At 46.1% G+C, this 13,902-nt stretch overlaps 2 protein-coding genes across 4 annotated transcripts in view; one reads left to right on the forward strand and one right to left on the reverse strand.

Annotated features, from left to right (window-relative positions):
- Window positions 1-4,388, reverse strand: part of WASHC5 (WASH complex subunit 5) — a 78,593-nt gene extending 74,205 nt beyond the window's left edge. The window contains exons 1-2 of one of the 2 annotated variants that reach the window (XM_056522740.1): window positions 4,249-4,388; window positions 2,076-2,288 (exon numbers count right to left, since the gene is read on the reverse strand). In XM_056522740.1, coding sequence (XP_056378715.1) covers window positions 2,076-2,261 — 186 coding nt within the window. In that variant the 5' untranslated portion in view covers window positions 2,262-2,288; window positions 4,249-4,388. Of the gene's footprint in view, window positions 1-2,075; window positions 2,289-4,189 lie in introns of both variants that reach the window. The other variant, XM_056522741.1, reaches the window with a different exon arrangement.
- NSMCE2 (NSE2 (MMS21) homolog, SMC5-SMC6 complex SUMO ligase) overlaps window positions 4,386-13,902 on the forward strand; it is a 335,532-nt gene continuing 326,015 nt past the window's right edge. Inside the window, exons 1-2 of one of the 2 annotated variants that reach the window (XM_056522743.1) lie at window positions 4,386-4,509; window positions 10,683-10,838. In XM_056522743.1, the coding sequence (XP_056378718.1) occupies window positions 10,697-10,838 (142 nt within the window). In that variant the 5' untranslated portion in view covers window positions 4,386-4,509; window positions 10,683-10,696. The remainder of the gene's footprint in view (window positions 4,510-10,682; window positions 10,839-13,902) is intronic. The other variant, XM_056522742.1, reaches the window with a different exon arrangement.

Genomic DNA, 13,902 nt, shown 5'->3' on the forward strand with positions numbered 1-13,902 from the left:
ATGAATGAACTAATCGTATGAAATACTTTCGTCTTTACATAGTTGAATGCGCTGAAAACAAAATCACACAAAAATTATCAATGGAAATCAAATGTATCAACCCCTGGAGGTCTGGATATGGAGTCACACTCAAAATCACAGTGGAAAACCCCACTACAGGCTGATCCAACTTTATGTAATGTCCTTAAAACAAGTCACAATGAGTCTCAGTAGTGTGTGTGGCCTCCACGTGCCCGTATGACCTCCCTACAACGCCTGGGCATGCTCCTGATGAGGTGGTGGATGGTCACCTGAGGGATGTCCTCCAGGACCTGGACTAAAGCATCCGCCAACTCCTGGACAGTCTGTGGTGGATGGAGCGAGAAATGATGTCCAAGATGTGCTCAATCAGATTCAGGTCAGGGGAACGGGCGGGCCAGTCCATAGCATCAATGCCTTCTTCTTGCAGGAACTGCTGACACACTCCAGCCACATGAGGTCTAGCATTGTCTTGTATTAGGAGGAACCCAGGGCCAACAGCACCAGCATATGGTCTCACAAGGGGTCTGAGGATCTCATCTTGGTACCTAATGGCAGTCAGGCTACCTCTGGCAAGCACATGGAGGGCTGTGCGGCCCCCCAAAGAAATGCCACCCCACACCATTACTGACCTACCGCCAAACCAGTCATGTTGGAGGATGTTGCAGGCAACAGAACGTTCTCCACGGCATCTCCAGACTCTATCACATGTGCTCAGTGTGAACCTGCTTTCATCTGTGAAGAGCACAGGGCGCCAGTGGCGAATTTGCCAATCTTGGTGTTCTCTGGCAAATGTCAAACGTCCTGCACGGTGTTGGGCTGTAAGCGCAACCCCCACCTGTGGACGTCGGACCCTCATACCACCCTCATGGAGTCTGTTTCTGACTGTTTGAGTGGACACATACACATTTGTGGCCTGCTGGAGGTCATTTTGCAGGGCTCTGGCAGTGCTCCTCCTTGCACAAAGGCGGAGGTAGCGGTCCTGCTGCTGAGTTGTTGCCCTCCTACAGCCTCCTCCACGTCTCCTGATGTACTGGCCTGTCTCCTGGTATTGGCTCCATGCTCTGGACACTATGCTGACAGACACAGCAAACCTTCTTGCCATCCTGGATGAGCTGCACTACCTGAGCCACTTGTGTGGGTTGTAGACTCCGTCTCTTGCTACCACTAGAGTGAAAACACCGCCAGTATTCAAAAGTGACCAAAACATCAGCCAGGAAGCAGAGGAACTGAGAAGTGGTCTCAGTTCCTATGCTTCCTGGCTGATGTTTTGGTCACTTTTGAATGTTTCACATTTGCACAACAGCATGTGAAATTGATTGTCAATCAGTGTTCTTCCTGAGTGGACAGTGTGATTTCCCAGAAGTGTCATTGACTTGGAGTTACATTGTGGTGTTTAAGTGTTCCCTTTATTTTTTGAGCCGTGTATGAAGGATAGCCTTATGTCTATCTCTATCTTATATGAAGGATAGCCTTATGTCTATCCCTATCTTATATGAAGGATAGCCTTATACCTATCTCTATCTTATATGAAGGATAGCCTTATACCTATCCCTATCTTATATGAAGGATAGCCTTATGTCTATATCTATCTTATATGAAGGATAGCCTTATACCTATCTCTATCTTATATGAAGGATAGCCTTATACCTATCTCTATCTTATATGAAGGATAGCCTTATGTCTATATCTATCTTATATGAAGGATAGCCTTATACCTATCTCTATCTTATATGAAGCATAGCCTTATACCTATCTCTATCTTATATGGAGGATAGTCTTATACCTATCCCTATCTTATATGAAGGATAGCCTTATGTCTATATCTATCTTATATGAAGGATAGCCTTATACCTATCTCTATCTTATATGAAGGATAGCCTTATACCTATCTCTATCTTATATGAAGGATAGCCTTATACCTATCTATCTTAATGAAGGATAGCCTTATACCTATCCCATAATGCTTAAACTCCTTCATTGTATTTGCAGCGACCATCTTAATGAATTCTTCACCAGAGGGATAACAGTGTCAGTGGTATCTGCTGCCTGTTCACCTTGAAGTAACTGAAGTCAAATATGATTTCGCCATATTTCTGCTGGTCCGCCTTGTCTTTCAGCCTGAAGACCCCCGGTACAAACTCAGAGAGTCTTAGCAGTTCAGCGATGATAGCGTTGCCCCGGGAGACGATGCGCAGGACGGCCTGTCCACAAAGGTTGTTCTCAGCCAGGAAGTCCACCATGGTCACGTCCTAGAGCCGGAGCTATAGCTGCGGGGAGAAACACTATACAAGTAAATCTTAGAAAGTATTAAGAGGTTCTGCAGCAGATGAGGTGTGTATTATAATGTTCTGCAGCAGCTGAGGTGTGTATTATGAGGTTCTGCAGCAGCGGAGGTGTGTATTATGAAGTTCTGCAGCAGATGAGGTGTATTATAATGTTCTGCAGCAGAAGAGGTGTGTATTATGATGTTCTGCAGCAGATGAGGTGTATTATAATGTTCTGCAGCAGAAGAGGTGTGTATTATGAAGTTCTGCAGCAGAAGAGGTGTGTATTATGAGGTTCTGCAGCAGAAGAGGTGTGTATTATGAGGTTCTGCAGCAGATGAGGTGTGTATTATGATGTTCTGCAGCAGATGAGGTGTGTATTATGAGGTTCTGCAGCAGATGAGGTGTGTATTATGAGGTTCTGCAGCAGATGAGGTGTGTATTATAATGTTCTGCAGCAGATGAGGTGTGTGTTATGAAGTTCTGCAGCAGATGAGGTGCTGTAGATGAGGTGTGTATTATAATGTTCTGCAGCAGATGAGGTGTGTATTATGAACTTCTGCAGCAGAAGAGGTGTGTATTATGAAGTTCTGCAGCAGATGAGGTGCTGTAGATGAGGTGTGTATTATGAAGTTCTGCAGCAGCTGAGGTGTGTATTATGAGGTTCTGCAGCAGCTGAGGTGTGTATTATGAAGTTCTGCAGCAGATGAGGTGTGTATTATAATGTTCTGCAGCAGATGTGTGTATTATGAAGTTCTGCAGCAGATGAGGTGTGTATTATGAGGTTCTGCAGCAGATGAGGTGTGTATTATAATGTTCTGCAGCAGATGAGGTGTGTATTATGAGGTTCTGCAGCAGATGAGGTGTATATTATAATGTTCTGCAGCAGATGAGGTGTGTATTATGAGGTTCTGCAGCAGATGAGGTGTGTATTATAATGTTCTGCAGCAGATGAGGTGTGTATTATGAACTTCTGCAGCAGATGAGGTGTGTATTATGAGGTTCTGCAGCAGATGAGGTGTGTATTATAATGTTCTGCAGCAGATGAGGTGTGTATTATGAGGTTCTGCAGCAGATGAGGTGTGTATTATAATGTTCTGCAGCAGATGAGGTGTGTATTATGATGTTCTGCAGCAGCTGAGGTGTGTATTATGATGATCTGCAGCAGATGAGGTGCTGTAGATGAGGTGTGTATTATGATGATCTGCAGCAGCTGAGGTGTGTATTATGATGTTCTGCAGCAGCTGAGGTGTGTATTATGATGTTCTGCAGCAGCTGAGGTGTGTATTATGATGTTCTGCAGCAGCTGAGGTGTGTATTATGAAGTTCTGCAGCAGATGAGGTGTGTATTATGAGGTTCTGCAGCAGATGAGGTGCTGTAGATGAGGTGTGTATTATGATGATCTGCAGCAGCTGAGGTGTGTTTTATGAAGTTCTGCAGCAGATGAGGTGTGTATTATGAAGTTCTGCAGCAGATGAGGTGTGTATTATGATGTTCTGCAGCAGCTGTGGTGTGTATTATGATGTTCTGCAGCAGCTGAGGTGTGTATTATGAAGTTCTGCAGCAGATGAGGTGTGTATTATGAGGTTCTGCAGCAGATGAGGTGCTGTAGATGAGGTGTGTATTATGATGATCTGCAGCAGCTGAGGTGTGTTTTATGAAGTTCTGCAGCAGATGAGGTGTGTATTATGAAGTTCTGCAGCAGATGAGGTGTGTATTATGATGTTCTGCAGCAGCTGATGTGTGTATTATGAAGTTCTGCAGCAGATGAGGTGTGTATTATGATGTTCTGCAGCAGCTGAGGTGTGTAAACTGGCTACTACAGCTGCTGAAGAACCTCTTGGAGTGGTATACACAGATATCTATCACCATTTCACTATATCCAAAGCATAAGCCATTCAACCTGTGACTCTGAGGCGCTGACAGGGCCTGCTGGGAGTTGTAGTCCCGTCCCTTCCATACCTGTCCCAGTGCTGCAGCCTTGTCCGGGGGCCTCTCTCCACCATACACCGCTCTCAGCACAGACCCCACAACAAGGAAACCGCTGTCATCTCTGCCGTCACATGACCCTCCATCCCCGCTGTCAGGTGATTGCGGCGCCCTCGGATGACGTCACGCACACCGCGCCATTTTCCATAGCAACAACCAGCCCAGTGGCAGGGGCGTGGCCAGGCGTGAGGTAAAGCGGCGCGCGCTAGTTCTGGAACAACGTGTGACGGACAGGTACGCGAACTACAAGTCTCAGCATGTTCTCCCAGCCTCGTCCCGCAGTAGCTCTAGTAGAGTTGTGGTGGCGCTGTTTCTGTGTGACTGATGCATTTTGTCACCCAGCTTTCCCTGGCTCCTGAATGTCAGGCTTGTGTAGTCTGTGCTGCCATGGTTTGGTAAAGAGTCCTATATCCACATCAGCTGTCACAGGGTCAGATAACTATTTCAGTTAAGAAACCGCTTGGGCTCTGTTCACACACACTAAAGTTTTCGTGGATTTCTGTGATGAAATCCTATTAATTCTGTTACAAACCGCGTCCTGTAGTGTCCAGCAGGAATGTTTGCTGTAGTTCAGGGTTTCCCAACCAGTCTGCCTCCAGCTGTTGCAAAACTACAACTCTCAGCCTCACTGTAGCTCTGGGACAGTGTTTTCCAACCAGGGTGCCTCCAGCTGTTGCAAAACTACAACTCTCAGCCTCATTGTAGCTCTAGGACAGTGTTTCCCAACCAGGGTGCCTCCAGCTGTTGCAAAACTACAACTCTCAGCCTCATTGTAGCTCTAGGACAGTGTTTCCCAACCAGGGTGCCTCCAGCTGTTGCAAAACTACAACTCTCAGCCTCATTGTAGCTCTAGGACAGTGTTTCCCAACCAGGGTGCCTCCAGCTGTTGCAAAACTACAACTCTCAGCCTCATTGTAGCTCTAGGACAGTGTTTCCCAACCAGGGTGCCTCCAGCTGTTGCAAAACTACAACTTTCAGCCTCACTGTAGCTCTAGGACAGTGTTTCCCAACCAGGGTGCCTCCAGCTGTTGCAAAACTACAACTCTCAGCCTCATTGTAGCTCTAGGACAGTGTTTCCCAACCAGGGTGCCTCCAGCTGTTGCAAAACTACAACTCTCAGCCTCATTGTAGCGCTAGGACCCTCGTTGGGAAACGCTGTCCTAGAGCTACAATGAGGTTAAGAGTTGTAGTTTTGCAACAGCTGGAGGCACCCTGGTTGGGTAACACTGCTGTAGTTTATATGGTGCAGACCTTTCTGATGGGGACACGATGCCTGAAAAAAACCTAAAAAGCACCATGTCACTTGTTTCTACCTGGAGACTGTGTTGGGTCACCACAATGTGTGTAAGCGCCAATTTATGGGTGTAAGGTGTATCCAAAACTGCGGCAAAATCTGTGTCAGAAATCCTAGAGCAGTGTTTCCCAACCAGGGTGCCTCCAGCTGTTGCAAAACTACGGCTGTCCGGGCATGCTGGGAGTTGTAGTTTTGCAACATCTGGAGGCACCCTGGTTGGGAAACACTGTCCTAGAGTATGGCGGAGAAGACTGAACTCATCCTATGTACTGTTTCCAATAAAGCTGGAGGCGTTCATCCGGGGCTGACAACTTGCATTTGACGTAATGTGACATCACTGCACAATGTGACATTATATGATTAGTGATTAAAGGGGTACTCCGGTGGAAAACATTTTTATTTTGATCAACTGGTGCCAGAAAGTTAATCAGATTATGTAAATTACTTCTATTAAAAAAATCTTTATCCTTCCAGTACTTATTAGCAGCTGTATATTACAGACCTAGTTCCTTTCTTTTTGGATTTCTTTTTTTTTTTTCTGCCCACAGTGCTCTCTGCTGACACCTCTGTCCGTATCAGGAACTGTCCAGAACAGGTTAGGTTTGCTATGATGATTTGCTCCTGCTCTGGACATTTCCTGATACAGACAGAGGTGTCAGCAGAGAGCACTGTGGTCAGAAAACAAAAAGAAAAGAACTTCCTCTGTAGTATTCAGCAGCTAATAAGTACTGGAAAGATAAAGATTTTTCAATAGAAGTAATTTACAAATCTGTTACTTTCTGGTACCAGATGATTAATAAAAAAAAAATTTCTAACGGAGTACCCCTTTAGGGTCTATTCACACGGCAGAATTTTCGCTTGCGGAATTCCGCCTCAAATTAAAGCCCATAAAGCGGAATTTCAGAAGTGTGAATGGGAGTGCGGAATCCCATAGAAGTCTATGGGATTTAAAGGGGTTATCCAGGAAAAAACTTTCTTATATATATATATATATATATATATATATATATTGTATATATATATAGCCACTGGCTCAAGAAAGTCAAACAGATTTGTAAATTACTTCTATTAAAAATCTTAATCCTTTCAGTACTTATGAGCTGCTGAAGTTGAGTTGTTCTTTTCTGTCTAAGTGCTCTCTGATGACACCTGTCTCGGGAACTGTCCAGAGTAGAAGCAAATCCCCATAGTAAACCTCTTCTACTCTGTGTAGTTCCCAAGACAAGCAGAGATGTCAGCAGAGAGCACTGTTGCCAGACAAAAAAGAACAACTCAACTTCAGCAGCTGATAATTATTGAAAGGATTAAGATTTTTTTAATAGAAGTAATTTACAAATCTGTTTAACTTTCTGGAGCCAGTTGATATAAAAAAAAAAGTTTTTTTCCTGGAATACCCCTTTAATTTGAGGCGGATTTCCGCAAGCGGAAATTCTGCCATGTGAATAGACCCTTAAAGGGATACTCCAGGGAACTAAACCCATAGCCCATCCTTTCCCTCTCACCGACCTATGTATTTGTCTAAATATCATTCATTAGCTATATAGAGCAGTTTCCCTCTTTCAGCTGTCACTTAGGCTGGGTTCACACTACGGTTTGTAATTACGATTCCCGTATACGGCTGGGAGGAGGGGGCGGGGCTTAATCGCGGCGCCCGCACTCAGCCGTATAGGGAACCGTATTTAATGTATGTCTATGAGCCAACTGGAGTGAACCGCAGCCTCCGGTCGGCTGCTTTTTCGGCCGTATGCGGTTTCCCGACCGCAGGCAAAAACGTGGTCGACCGCGGCTCATAAACATACATTATCTACGGTTCCCTATACGGCTGAGTGCGGGCGCCGCGATTAAGCCCCGCCCACCCCTCCTCCCAGCCGTATACGGGAACCGTAATGACAAACCGTAGTGTGAACCCAGCCTTACATGCAGGGAGTGAGAGAAAGACCTCATAATCAGATCCTGCTTGTCATTGTGTAAACCCCTCACTGAGACCTAGCCCCCACCCACCTGGAAGACAAACACCATGTGATTTCTGGATTCACAGCCACAGCTCCCCTCCCCGTGTGAGGATCTTGCGGGAGAGAAGCCTAGTGAAGATTCTCAGTCACAACTCAGCACATAACACTGCTCTTTTCCTGCTGTAGCTCTTATGGGTGCGTTCAAACTGAGTAATTCAAGAGGAATTTACTCGAGTAATTCCTCTTGAATTCTCCGCTAAGAAATAATTAACATCTGCTTTGCCATTGACTTCAGTGTATTTTACTCTGCACTGTTCACACTGCGCAAATTCCGCTCGCGGAATTTCGCTGCGGAATTCCGTTCCACTAGAAGAAAGAACATGTTCATTCTTCTTGTGGAATACACGAGCAGAAGTCCATTGAAGTCAATGGTATAAATGATTTCCTCTTGAAAACGTTTCCTCCTATATTTCGTGGGAAAAAAACGTATATTACGCGGCAGAATTTTTACGTGAGGATTCCTCAGTGTGAACGCACCCTATCACTGACTGCTGCCATTCAGAGTATAGCATGATTTATTGCTTGGGGGAGGGAAAGAAAAGACATGTACAGTGTGTGCTGCAGACAGTAACACAGCATGCACACATATAGTAAAAGCAATTGGTTGGCAGCCATTACTCAGAGCCACACTGACTGCTGGGAGTTGTAGTCTGGGCTGAAAGCGAGAAAAAAGAATATTTAAGAGACAACAGGGGCCATAGGAGCTGGCAAAATCACATTTTGTGGTGGCTTTGGGGCATTTTTATTTTTATTAACTTTCTCGTAGCACCCCTTTTAAAGGACATCTGTAGCAATAGACAACTTATCCCCTATCCACAGGGGGGATAAGTGTTTGATCGTGGGGGATCCGGCCGCTGGGACCCCCCACGATCTCCCCCCTAACCCACGACCCAGCCCCCCGCCCCGCGCGATCTCCTGCACGGGGCCACGGCTCTGTGCAGGAGGGCGTGCTGGCCACAGAGTGTCGACGCTACGCACATTAGCCGCTCACATAGAGCGGCAATGCGGGGGCCCCGTGCAGAAGACCCCCCCCACAATCAGACACTTATCCCTCATCTTGTGGATAGGGGAGAAGTTGTCTTTTGCTGCAGATGTCCTTTTATGTCTCCTCATCTCCCCCCCCCCCCCCCCATGTGTCACAGTCTGTGTCAGTTATTACTGTCCCCTCATCTCACTCCCTGTGTGTCACAGTCATAAGTGTCCCCTGTGCGTCAGTTATTACTGTCCCCTCATCTCACTCCCTGTGTGTCGCAGTCATAAGTGTACTCTCAACTTTAAAAAGAACAAACTGATTTAAAGGGGTTCTGCAGCCAAAATTAACTTGGCACACACTCAATTAATTTCTGTGGAAGTGCCGATGATGCCCGAGCTCTTAACTTGGGTCTCTACAGATCTCCCATAGAAATCAATGGAGTTTGTGCTCTCAGAACATTGCAACACAAAAAGAATACCAAACTTGTAGGACGAAGTAGAGTTCAGGGAAAAAAACAAATGATGCGTTTCGGAGAGTTTCCCTTCATCTGATTGGCTCATACAATGGGGGAGGTTTACTTTTCATATGCCGTATAAAGCTTCCAGTTTGCTGGATTTACTAAGAGGCACACGCTCCTTATTTAATGTCTCAGCACTGGCTTCTCTCTGTTCACCTCATTGACTCACAGTTGTGATCACATCTGCAGCGTCAGTGACTGGTAATAATGAAGAGGTGCCAGCGGCAGGGATAAGTGGCACAGTGCTGCAAAAGTGGATTGAATTTCTTTTTTCCCAATAAACTTGTGCTCCCCCCCTTTCCCCTGTGGTGCTCTAGGTGTCTGTCTATCTTATCCTGGGTCCTGCTTTGGAGAACCCCTTTAAAGAGAATCTCTATTGGCTTCAGACACTGTTGGCTAGCTGATAGTCCATACTGCTGAATCTCCACATGGAGATATTCCTAGTGGAGATTTTGTCTGGAGTGCGGGCGCCGGCAAAATCGTTGACAGGACTGTGTCAGTGTGCACCATCTTCATAGATGGCAATGCAGATAACAGAAAACCCCAAAACATATGTACCTAGAATAGCCCCAGTCCCCTACAGCTCTCGTTCACCTACATCCCACTCTTCGATATTCTCTCTTCTTTCTGCTTCCAAGACAAGCACTTGGAGCAGGACCTGCGCGCTCCGAATCACTAGCTGAGACGGCACCACAAATTGATAGGTGTCCGATACTCATCAGCCCTGCTGATCAGTTTAAGCATACACAGCGACTAGAGCCGAAGGGAGACAGCGCCATACATTGCGTAGTGGCCATGCACAGTTAGGCTAAGTTTCCACTTGGTTCTTTCTCTGGCAGTTTTCGGAAAACTACCACTGCAGTTTTTGAGCCAAAGTCAGAAGTGGATCCATAAGGGAGGAGAGGTGTAAGTCCTTCCTTTATATTTCCAATTCCTTTTGAATACATTTCTGGCTTTTGCTCAAAAACTGCATTGGTAGTTTTCCGAAAACTGCCAGAGAAAAAAACAAGTGGAAACTTAGCCTTACTGCAGCTCAGCTCCCATGCACTTCAATTACAACTGAGCTGCAGTAACCCTGCATAGCCACTACATCATGTATGGCGCTGTCTACCTCCAGCTCTGTTCTATGTATAAGCAGACTCCACAGCTGGAAAATAGTTGGTTGGGGGAGGTGTCTGGCGTCTGCCCCACTGATCTGATCGTGATGATCTATCCTGAAGATAAGTCATCAATAAATTTATTCCAGAAAACCCCTTTAAATACAGGCCTGCTTAAGATGTCTATAAGCATTTAGGAAAGCTGGCGAAGAGCTAACATATGGCACTGCTGATTGGTGGGCAGATCGTAATGGGCATCTTGTAGATTGTGTATATAACAATAACTTCCTTTCACCCTGCCGCCCTATGTGTAGTTGTATTTCATGCAGTATGTAGATAACTGTGTCCTGGGGACAGAAGGGAACACAGAATGTAGAGCTGCGTCATCACAGAGGGGGATGTGGGGGGTGTTTTCTCTCATTTATTTTTACTGCTTTTTTTCCCCAATTGTCTGTGATTTTATTACTGTAGATCATCTTAGTGATCAGTATATTTACTGTGTGTCCTTTCTTAGCTGGGTATCAGAACATGGCCGCCTCTCACAGTGCATCGCTGATCTCTGCCTCTGCTGTGGAGACCTCCCTGTCATCCCTCAAGAACTGCCAGGCTTATATCGACACCGGGATGGAAATCACCACTGGAGTCGCCCTGGATTTTATACAGAGTGGATGTAAGACGTCTTCTGATATTATTACATTCTTTTAGAACAGCTCCAGTCTACCTTTAAATTCCTCTCTTCAGGTTCAATGTTATTTTCCATTACAGGCAATAATATAGTAGTTATAAAAATACAGTAGAAAAACAACATAAGTGGCCTCTAAAATTACTGTTTTTAATGGAATGAAATAAAGATTTACATTTTAGAGGTAAGTGCCACTTTTGCCGTTTTTCTACTGTATTTTTTTTATTGTTTCATACTTATTTTTCCTGGCATTGTGCACCTCTCATTGTATGTTTTTGTATGGCATTTATTTCTGCTCTGGGTTTATTTAGTAGCTCTTCTTGCTTGCGTTCCACCAGTGGTGCCACCACAATCTATCCTCTATCGTGCCTAATATATAGTAGTTATTTCTCGGTCGCTCTTCATTGGGGGACACCTTACTTATGGGTATATGCTCTTGCCACTAGGAGGCGCTGACACTAGGGAAAAAAAGTCAGCTCCTCCCTGGCAGGATATACCCGCCCACCTGCAGTGAGATAATCCGTTTTAGCTTAGTGTCAGCAGGAGGCAAGACACAGGTCTGGGAGCTCTCCAGACCTGGTAATTTTTATTATTTTCTAGTAAGGGCTGTTTAGTTAGGTTCTTTACTCCCTTGTGTTTCCTTTTTTCAGGTGGGGGTTCAGGAGCATGGCGCTACCTGTTCATCCCATAAGCGGCTAAGGGGCACGGGACAAAGTATGCACCATTAACCCCTTCCCGCCAACGGCCAGCGCCTGGTGTTGCACCTAGGATCCCCCTATCTTCCCTGCTCGTCCTGTCTGTCATCATGGAAAGTTTGAAGTAAAGTTAAAAAAAAAAGTAAAGTTAAAAAAAAAAACAAAAAAAAAATTATATATTTCTTAGTCACTCAGACCATTTGGTGTAGGGATCGACCGATATCGTTTTTTTAGGGCCGATACCGATAATCGATGAAGGTTAAGGCCGATAGCCGATAACTTATACCGATATTGCGGTATAAGTTATCGGCTATTTATCCCCCTGCGACACCGCTGCAGATCATTGATTTAAAGTGGGCGCTTTAAATCAATGAATTGCAGTGACTTTTGCGGTGCCATAGGTGCCGCCGCCGCCACCCGCTTCTCTCCCCCTACCTGTCAGGGTGGTCCGGGCCATCCATCCTTCCTGTAGTGTCCGGCGGCATTCCGGGTGGAGGGTGAACCGGTCTGGGCGGTACTTCTTCTCCGGGGTCCTCTTCTCCACTCTGGGCAGGCTCCGGCCTAGTAACGCAGCATAGACGCCGCTGCGCAGTGACGCCCGTGCGCAGCGATGCACCTGACATCACGGCGTAGCGGCGTCTATGCAGCGTACTAGGCCGGAGACTGCCTGGAGTGGAGAAGAGGACCCCAGAGAAGGACAGCCCGGACCGGTTAACCCTCCACCTGGAATGCCGCCGTACAATACAGGAAGGATGGATGGCCCGGACCACCCCCATTACGGGTAAGTTTAATTTTTTTTATTGACTCGGGGGAGGGGCCCGACCGGTATAGCGGTATGGGCAAAAATCCATACCGTGGGAGAAAAAAAAAAAAACGGTATCCGGTTCATACCGGTATACCGCCCAGCACTACGATGGGGGGTGCGGTGGGTCGGGGGGGGGGGGCAGTCGCGGTGCGGGCGGGGCATTATCGGCTTATCGGCAAGGTAATTGCCGATACCGATAATGCCCAAAATCGTGATTATCGGCCGATAATATCGGCCATACCGATAATCCGTCGATCCCTAATTTGGTGGTGTTTGGCACCCTCTTTTGGCCAATACAGTGATCCCTCAACTTACAATGGCCTCAACATACAATGGTCTTTTCTGGACCATTGTAAGTTGAAACCAAACTCAACATACAATGTACGGACAGTCCAGATCTGTGAAACTTGTCAATAGCCGGAAGAAACGACCAATTAGAATGGGTATTCACTGGTAAAATTCCTGTATTCCTGAAGTGTATGCACTGACTGATGTCTGGTAGCGCCCCCTACAGTACAGAGAGGTATTACATGTTCTATTCACTTTACCTGTCCCAGGATTACCTGCTCCTTTGGACACCAGCTAAGGGCGACTCCATGTTACTTTTTTAGGACATTGCATGTACTGTACAGGACCCTGAAGAAGCTCCTGTCCTCTACATAGACCAGTGTTTCCCAAGCAGGGTGCCCCAGCTGTTGCAAAACTACAACTCCCAGCATGCCCGGACAGCCTTTGGCTGTCCGGGCATGCTGGGAGTTGTAGTTTTGCAACAGCTGAAGGCTCCCTGCTTGGAAAACACTGACATAGACAGTGATTACAGCTTCCAGCAGATCTTTATTACTTTTATATGTAAGGATTTGCTTGATCTATATTAGTTATCTCCTTATTTTTCTTTAATTCTCACTTTTCCTTATTTTTGGATGACATTTTGGATCTTTAGAACCAATTACCAGGTTTCCATAGAGTTCTGGTCTCAACATACAATGGTTTCAACATACAATGGTCGTCCCAGAACCAATTAATATTGTAACTTGAAGGACCACTGTACTTGTATTGGAATTTTATTTCTGTTGCAGCCTTAACCAGCCTTATCTATTCTAATCCAGCATTTTTGCTCCCTCTTGTGGAACATATGCAAACCGCTGTGGCGGATTGTTACCAGGGATTCAAGTTCCCTTGGAACCTATCGGGGTTGTATTCCACCAATCGGTTCTCTTCTACCACTGAGTACCATACAGTGCCATACAATGAGCAAGCTCTTTTGCGTTCCTGGCAGACACTCGGGTTTCTTTTAAGATTCCTCATCTGTCAGATCTGCCGGCTACCCATCCTGGGGGGTTCTTGGCATGTCGGGCTATGGGATTACCTTCTCCACAGGCTATCCCATCCGCGGCTAGTGCTACAGATCCCCTCATCCAGTGCACGGTCCTCATGGGAATATTCCTGCGTGGGCATGGATTACACCTAATATTATGCCAGACAGTAGTCTCACCTGTTTCATTTCACAGCTGCCGTGTCTGTGGCTGACACTCCGGTACCCCACTGCTGGTGT

Source organism: Hyla sarda, chromosome 5 (genome assembly GCF_029499605.1).
Source record: "Hyla sarda isolate aHylSar1 chromosome 5, aHylSar1.hap1, whole genome shotgun sequence".
Lineage (NCBI taxonomy): Eukaryota > Metazoa > Chordata > Amphibia > Anura > Hylidae > Hyla > Hyla sarda.